This window comes from Cibotium barometz, chromosome 8, assembly GCF_041138505.1.
Source record: "Cibotium barometz isolate CiBa-2024 chromosome 8, ASM4113850v1, whole genome shotgun sequence".
Taxonomy (NCBI): domain Eukaryota; kingdom Viridiplantae; phylum Streptophyta; class Polypodiopsida; order Cyatheales; family Cibotiaceae; genus Cibotium; species Cibotium barometz.
In genome coordinates this window covers 54,180,997-54,188,454 of record NC_141053.1, presented here as the reverse complement: position 1 = coordinate 54,188,454, position 7,458 = coordinate 54,180,997, and the positions used below count along the sequence as shown (strand labels likewise).

Genomic DNA, 7,458 nt, shown 5'->3' with positions numbered 1-7,458 from the left:
GGTTAATATTAGTAAACAACAATGTGAATATAGCGAAGCAGCCAATCACGTGTGCTTAGTGAACCTAGAGAGTCCTATGGTATTATTAGACTTGGTCAAGAAGGTTGAGACAGAATGCTAGGAAATTTGACATATCATTTGGTGGTACTACAAGCGTGCTAAAAATTCATCAAATTCACATGTATCACTTAAGGGAAAAGAGAAGGTGGAAAAACCTTTCTCATAATGCCTGTTGTTTTAGTAGCTCATACATTTGTTGATGGGGATAGTGGCTGAGAACAGAGCCTTGATGAGGATTTTGGGAGCCCGATCTTTGTCACTAGGTGTAGAAAAAGCTATTAAAACAATGTTGAAAACACCTGGCAGTGATCCACGTGTGCACATCCAAATGTACATAGGTCTATGAGGGTTAGATAGCCAGTAGACATGTTGAGATAATGATGGGTATAAAGCCCATGATTATGCTTACATGGTCAAAGTAATACAATAGATAGAGCCCACATGCCTTAAAGAGGGACTTGGATATAAGCATTAGGAAGATGCTATAGATGAAGAGATGTCTATATTAAATACAATTGAAACATGGGAGTTGATGTCTTTGCCCAAGGAGAATCAGGTTCTATAAAGTAAAGAAGAATTCAAATGGGTTTGTAAGAAAGTACAAGGCAAGAAGAATTTAAATGGGCTTGTAAGAAAGTACAAGTCAAGATTGGTAGCCAAGGGATATGCAAGGACCTATGGCATTGATTATGAGGAGACCTTCAATCTGGTTGATAGGATGGCAAAACCGTGTGAGCAATCCTTGCAGGTAAGAAATGGTCTTTACATCAAATGGATGTAAAGAATGCATTTCTATATGGTGATTTACAGGAGGAGGTCTACATGGTGCACACCTAGAGTTTATTTACAGGCTACGTAAAGCTTTGTATGGCTTGAATCAAACACCTACACAACACGTGTAATAGAAAATGTGGGTATAGTGAATGGAGAGCATCGATCACATGTGCTTAGTGAACTTGGAGAGTCCTCTAGTAGTGGGTCTATTGGTCAAGAAGATTGAGGCAGAATGCTAGGAATTTTGATATATTATTTGGGTGGTACCAGAAGTGTGCTAAAAATTTAGCAAATTCACATGTATCACTAAGGGAAAAGAGAAGGTGGATGAACCTTTTCTAATGCCTAATGTTTAACTAGGTCATTCATTTGTTGATGGGGATAGTGGCTCAGAATAAAGCCTTGATGAGGAGTTTGGGATCCCCGTCTTTCTTACACCAGGTGTACAAAGAGCCAAAGCAGTGTTGAGAACACCTGGTAATGATCCAGGTGTGCACATCCAAGTGTGCACGTGTCTAGTAGACATGCTGTTAGGACTATGGTCCTACAGAAGTCGAACCCTAGCATAAGTTAATAGCTTTCGGAGTCTCGAGAGTGTTATTAGTGCTAGCGAGGTTCAAGGGTTAATGGGCGTTAGGGTTTGGTCGATGTGTGTACACATCTAAGTTAGCACGGCTCTTAAGTAAGATGGGCGGTCGGGCTAGGAGGTGTGGACATAGGCCAAGGTTTTGGTATAAAACCCAACGAGAAACCCTAACTCGTCATTATATGGCTGGGAGGTGAACCGACTTCCACCCTCTCTTCTTCTCCACGCCTAGGCTATGGGGCGGCTTGAGGAAGACAGCCGTAGCGGAGGCGTTACACATGCTGAGATAATGCTGGGTATAAATCCCATCGTTATGCGTACATGGTCAAAGCAATACAATAGATAGAGCCCACATGCTTTGAGGAGGAACTTAGACATAAGAATTAGGAAGATTCTATAGATGAAGAGATGGTTGTATTGGATGCAAATGAGACATGGGAGTTTTTGCCTTTGCCTAAGGCAATTGGATGCAAATGGGTCTATAAAGTAAAGAAGAATTCAAATGGGTTTGTGAGTAGATACAAGGCAAGATTGGTTGCCAAGGATATGCACAGGCCTACGATTTTTATTATGAGGAGACCTTAAATTTGGTTATTGCTAGGATGACAACCATGCGAGCAATCATGGCTATGGTTACATGCAAGAAATGGTAGGTTAGATGGATGTAAAGAATGCATTTGTACATGGCAATTTATAGGAGAAGGTCTACATGGTGTAGCCACCAGGATATGAGGACCATGTATACCTAGAGTTTGTTTACATGTTGTGTTAAGCTTTGTATGGACTAAAATAGGCACCTAGAGCATGGTCAAACAAGATAGGAGAGTAATCACTATTGGATTTTGTATATCTATAATCAGATATTTTTGGATTAATGTGAAAATGACGGACAAGGGCATTGTTTTAGTAATCTATGTTAATGACTTGATTTTCACAGAGGACAATGATGGTGACGCTCATGTGAGGTGAAGATTCTCCTTAAGAGGAAGTTCAAAATGAAGGATTTGGGTGAGATCTGGTACTTCTTGGGTATAGAGGTGATTAGATCACCTCTATACCTTGGGTTTGGGCGAAGATTCTCCTAAGAGGTAGATTCAAAATAAAGGATTTGGGTGAGTTGTGGTACTTCCTAGGTATAGAGGTGATTAGATCACTTCAAATTTAGCTTATATAAAGGCAATATGCTTAGACATGCTGTCTAACTATAGGATAACAGGTTGTAAGCCAATATTTTTAGTGCCATTGGAGCATAACACAAAATTGGTTGCATTTTAGGAAATTTTATATGACTATCACCAAGCTAGATTTGAGCTAGATGTTGGGTTGGTGAGTCAATTTATGTAGGCGCCGAGGAAGACACACTTGGATATGGCTAGGAGGATATTGAGATATATAAGATCCATAATACACTAAGGAATTTTTTATGGGGCAGGAGTATAGATACATGTGTATGGATATACTATTAGAAAACATGGATCTAGAGCTCTCCATAACCATGGATATACTATCAGAAAACATGGATCTAGAGCTCTCCATAACCATGGAGACAATGATGAAGGTGAGCTATGGTGGATAGAAATGAAGGGAACTCATCCATGAGTGTGTGTGTGCTAATAAAAAATGCACTCAAGTTAATTAGGTTACAAGATTGAGACTTGTACTTATAGAGAAACTTGAGATGTGATTGGTGTTTTATCCCACGACTAGCCAGAAATGCATCAAACTCTTTAGACATGTACTCCCCCCCTCGATCAGAACGGAGGGTGCCCACAGTACAATTGGATACATTTTCAACCATAAGCATAAACTGTTTGAAGCACAAAAACACTTCAGACTTTGCCTTCAGTGGATCTACCCATGCATGCCTTGAGTAATCGTCAATGAAAGTCATGAAGTACAAGTGTTTACCAAATGACGGAGTTTGCATAGGCCCACATACATCACTATGTACAAGTTGCAATTTGCGAGTGGCCCCCGCACAAAACCATCCTTTGGAAACGTAGAATGCTGCATTTTTGCCCAAAATACAGCCTTCACAAACATGTTTCAATGGTGCCTCAAGAGGGAGCAATGAAGCAACCATATCAAATTTCTGCAAACGCAGCAAACTAGCAAAGTTCAGATGACCAAAACGAGCATGCCATAGTTTTGCATCTAAAACTGCCTTTTCATAAGAAACTGCATTTGTTGAATCTTCCACACACTTGTCATAAGAATTGAGCCTATACAGCCCACGAAACAAGGTGCCAGATACAATAATCGTATCACCAGAAGTCAAATCATGAACAGTACATCTGTCATCCACAAATTTGACTACAAGTCCAAGTCTAGCAAGCACAGAGAGAGACAATAGATTCTTCTTTATCCCTGACACATACAAAGCATCTGAAAGTGTGAAAGCGCTGCCATTTGTAGCAGTAAGCATAATTTTACCAATGCCCTTCACTGGGTAAGAAGAATTATTGGCACATGTGACAGTATTCCCATTAGGGACAGCCTCAAGACAAGTGAACATATCACGATGCAAGGTAATGTGCTTTGTAGCACCACTGTCAAAATACCAAACATCAGAGTCAACAGAAACTGCCAAACATGCATCATGTACAGATGGGTCATACTGGCAATACACGCTAAACGCCCATTCTGTATCCTGCATAACATTTGCAGAATCTGCATTTGTAGAAGCATCCACTATTGTGGCTGCATTTGACTCTTTCTTCTTTGCCTCTTTAGCCTTTAGCTTAGGGCAGTTCGACAAGCTTTCAGTTCGAGACATTGTCGCATGGAATATACTAATCTCAGGATATGCTGAACACGGGCATGGTGAGGAGGCACTCAACTGTTTGGAACAGATACAGCTCGAAGACACTTCTCTAGATGCTGTTACGTTTGCTTGCAGCTTAAAAGCTTGCGTCAGTATAGGAGCGACACACAAGGGTCAGAAAATACACACTGAGATTTCCAGAAAAGGTTTTGAAAGAGACCTTTTTGTTGGCAGCACCTTGGTTGACATGTATGCTAAATGTGGCTTTTTTGCAGAAGCCCAAGCCGTGTTTGACAAACTTCGAGTTAGAACCATAGTCCCATGGAATGCGCTAATCGGAGGATATGTGGGATATGAGATCTGTGAAGAGTCACTTGACTGTCTTGAACGGATGCAACACGAGGGCGTATGTCCGGATGCTGTAACATATGTTTGCTGCTTGAAAGCTTGTGGCAGCACAGGAGCCACAGACAAGGGGCGAGCCATACATGGTGGGATTGTCAGAAAAGGGTTGGATAGAGATGTTGTTGTTGGCAGTACCTTGGTTGATACGTATGCTAAATGTGGGTTGCTTGTAGAAGCACAGGAAGTTTGTAACAAGCTTCCAGTTCGGACGGTATTCTTGTGGACTGCTCTTATCACAGGATATGCAGAACTTGGGTGTGGCATGGAAGCACTTGGCTGTTTGGAACAGATGGAACATGAAGGCATTTCCCCTGATGATGTCACATTTGCTTGCAGCTTGAAAGCTTGTGGCAGCATAGGAGCCACAGAAGAGGGCCTGGACTTACATGCTGAGATTACCAGAAAAGGGTTGGAAGGAGACCTTGTTGTTGGCAGTGCCTTGGTTGATATGTATGCTAAATGTGGCTTGCTTGCAGAAGCACAGGAAGTATCTGACAAGCTTCAAGTTCGAACTGTGGTATCGTGGACTGCACTAATCACAGGATACGCGGAACATTGATGTGCTGCTGAAGCACTCCACTGTTTTGAACAGATGCAACAAGAGAATGTCTCTTCAGATGATGTCATGCTTGTTTGTGGCTTGAAAGCTTGTGGTAGCACAGGAGCCACAGACAAGGGCCAAGAAATATTTGCTGATATTGCTAGAAAAGGTTTGGAAGGGGACACGTTCATTAGCAACGCTTTGGTTGATATGTTTGCTAAATGTGGCTTGCTTGCAGAAGCACAAGTAGTGTTTGACAAGATTCTAGTTCGAGATGAAATCTCGTGGAGTGCACTAATCACAGGATATGCCCAGTTTGGAGAAAGTGAAAATGTTTTTATTAACTTTGACAGAATGTTAGGGGAAGGTATAAAGCCAAATTTAGTTACATTTGTCAGTGTTCTCAATTCCTGCAGTCATGCAGGCCTAGTGGATAAGGGTGAGATGTTCTTTGAGGCCTTGAGCAAAGACTACGGGATCATCCCAACTTGTGAGCACCACAGCTGCATGGTTGATCTCCTTGGCCGTGCAGGCCATTTAGGTAAGGCACTTGCGATAGTCATGAAAATGCCATTCCATCCTGCTATTGTGTTGTGGCAGACTGTGTTGGGGGCTTGTCGAAAGTGGGGCGATGCGGAGCTTGGAAGACAGGCCTTTGAACATGCAGTTCAATTGGATGAAAAGGACGCTGCAGCGTATATTTGTTTGTTTAACATCTACGCAGATTTAGACATGCAGGAAGAGGTAAACAAGGTTGAGGCAATGAGAAAGAAAAAACAAGCATGGACACAGTTGGTGGACTGATGCTTGAGGAATTCTTTTTTGGTTGGGGATAAAAGACGCTCTTAAAACATTGCAAAGCTAAAAGATCTTTAACTTGAAATGACGAGGGAAGCTTGTATCTTAGGTTTGCATGGGTTGCCACTGCATATCTATGATGCTGCCAAAAAAAAAAAAAGGGGTTATGCAGGCACACTTTGAAGTCAGCTACCGCATGTGCTCTAATAAATACAGCCAAAGCATTACCCAATAGTGTACTGCTGGATTTGTGATGACTGTCAGTGGCTATGGCAGGTGAAGGATTTCAGAAATGCAAATCACTTGAATGTTTTTGAGGAAAGTGTGCTTGTGGGGACGGCTAGCCGGTTACTGTTGTGCGATTGCAATACCCTTTGTCCCTTCCGCTTGAAACCTTGATGCGCTAGAGTGATGGACAGGCAGGTGAGGTGTACTTAGATGAGGAGTATGAAAGTGAGTTAGATCATGTTTTGTTTTTGTTCATTGCTCCTATATAAGGTGGCGAGTCTGACACTTCAAGCAAGCTGGGGCTATGAAAGTAAAGTTTCAAATTCATCAAGTATCAATCAATGTAACAAAGTAAAAAGGAACTCAAGTCAATTTGGACCCAAGGCCAAGGAATGAAGGGGATGTGAAAGGAGCCAAGGATTTGGACTAGGATTGGGCATGCCCATGGACATTAATAAGTTTAGTGTGAAAGGGTGGCCTAGTATATAAGTGAATATGGGCCAATCTCATGGGAACCTTTGATATGAATCTTGATAATCACTTTTTTAATGGTAATCACTTTTATTCTTTCTTAACTTTAAGTTAATCTCTTTAATCTTTGCTTAATCCATGCTTTCTAGGCTGATGAGACTAGCTACTTTCTTTCTTTGGTATCAAAGCCATGCTTTTGATCCATTCTCTTGAATTTTCTTGAAATTCTTTTGAATTTTTTGCATTTTCTTGATGTTCTTGATTAAGAAGGTGGATATAGTGACCTTGAATGGTTAAATTTTCTTTTCTTTGTTCACTTCCTAAGCTTTTGGAGCCATGGGTTTTATGTGGACCAAATTTTGGGTAACCCAAACTTAATTTCAAAATCCATGACCAAAATTGAGGGGAATTTTTAATAATCTTGATTAATGTTTTTAATTAAATTATTTTTTCTTTCTTCCTCTTCTTTGCTTGATTTTTGAGAGCTATGAAGCTTCCTTCTTGAGGTTTAAGCTTGCCATAGCTTGTGATTATGAATGGAACAAGCGATGGCCTCTATTTTGAGCTTTTTGGGAAGATCTCTGGCACTTTTTTTTTTGGCCGTGAGGTTGCTGTTGTTGTGCGTTGTTTTTTTCTCGCCATAATCACATGTTGGATGTGTTTATTTGATTGATGGGAGCTATTCTTCATGATGGAAACATGAATCAATGCTTGGAATGACACATGATATGCTTTTGTGAATGCTCAATATGCATATACATGGAGGTGTTGAATGCACATGTTTTTGACATACCTATGTAAGAGGCATACTTGTGTTTGGATTGATGGCTT

General features: G+C 40.9%; 1 protein-coding gene across 1 annotated transcript; it reads left to right on the top strand.

The window, feature by feature from the left end:
* The first annotated feature begins 2,891 nt into the window (after positions 1–2,891).
* On the top strand, positions 2,892–5,934 carry LOC147636417 (pentatricopeptide repeat-containing protein At4g33990-like). Its single transcript, XM_086802118.1, has 4 exons — positions 2,892–2,978; positions 4,171–5,106; positions 5,182–5,242; positions 5,369–5,934. The coding sequence occupies exons 1-4, from the start codon at positions 2,892–2,894 to the stop codon at positions 5,932–5,934; spliced, it is 1,650 nt and encodes a 549-aa protein (XP_086658244.1).
* The last annotated feature ends 1,524 nt before the right edge of the window (positions 5,935–7,458 follow it).

Bases quoted from the DNA above. Each gene is read 5' to 3' on its own strand.
- LOC147636417 (XM_086802118.1), top strand. From the start codon at position 2,892: ATGGATCTAGAGCTCTCCATAACCATGGATATACTATCAGAAAACATG. The intron at 5,107-5,181 runs GTATCGTGGACT...TGTTTTGAACAG, and splicing joins AGCTTCAAGTTCGAACTGTG to ATGCAACAAGAGAATGTCTC. The intron at 5,243-5,368 runs GTAGCACAGGAG...GCTTGCTTGCAG, and splicing joins TTGTGGCTTGAAAGCTTGTG to AAGCACAAGTAGTGTTTGAC.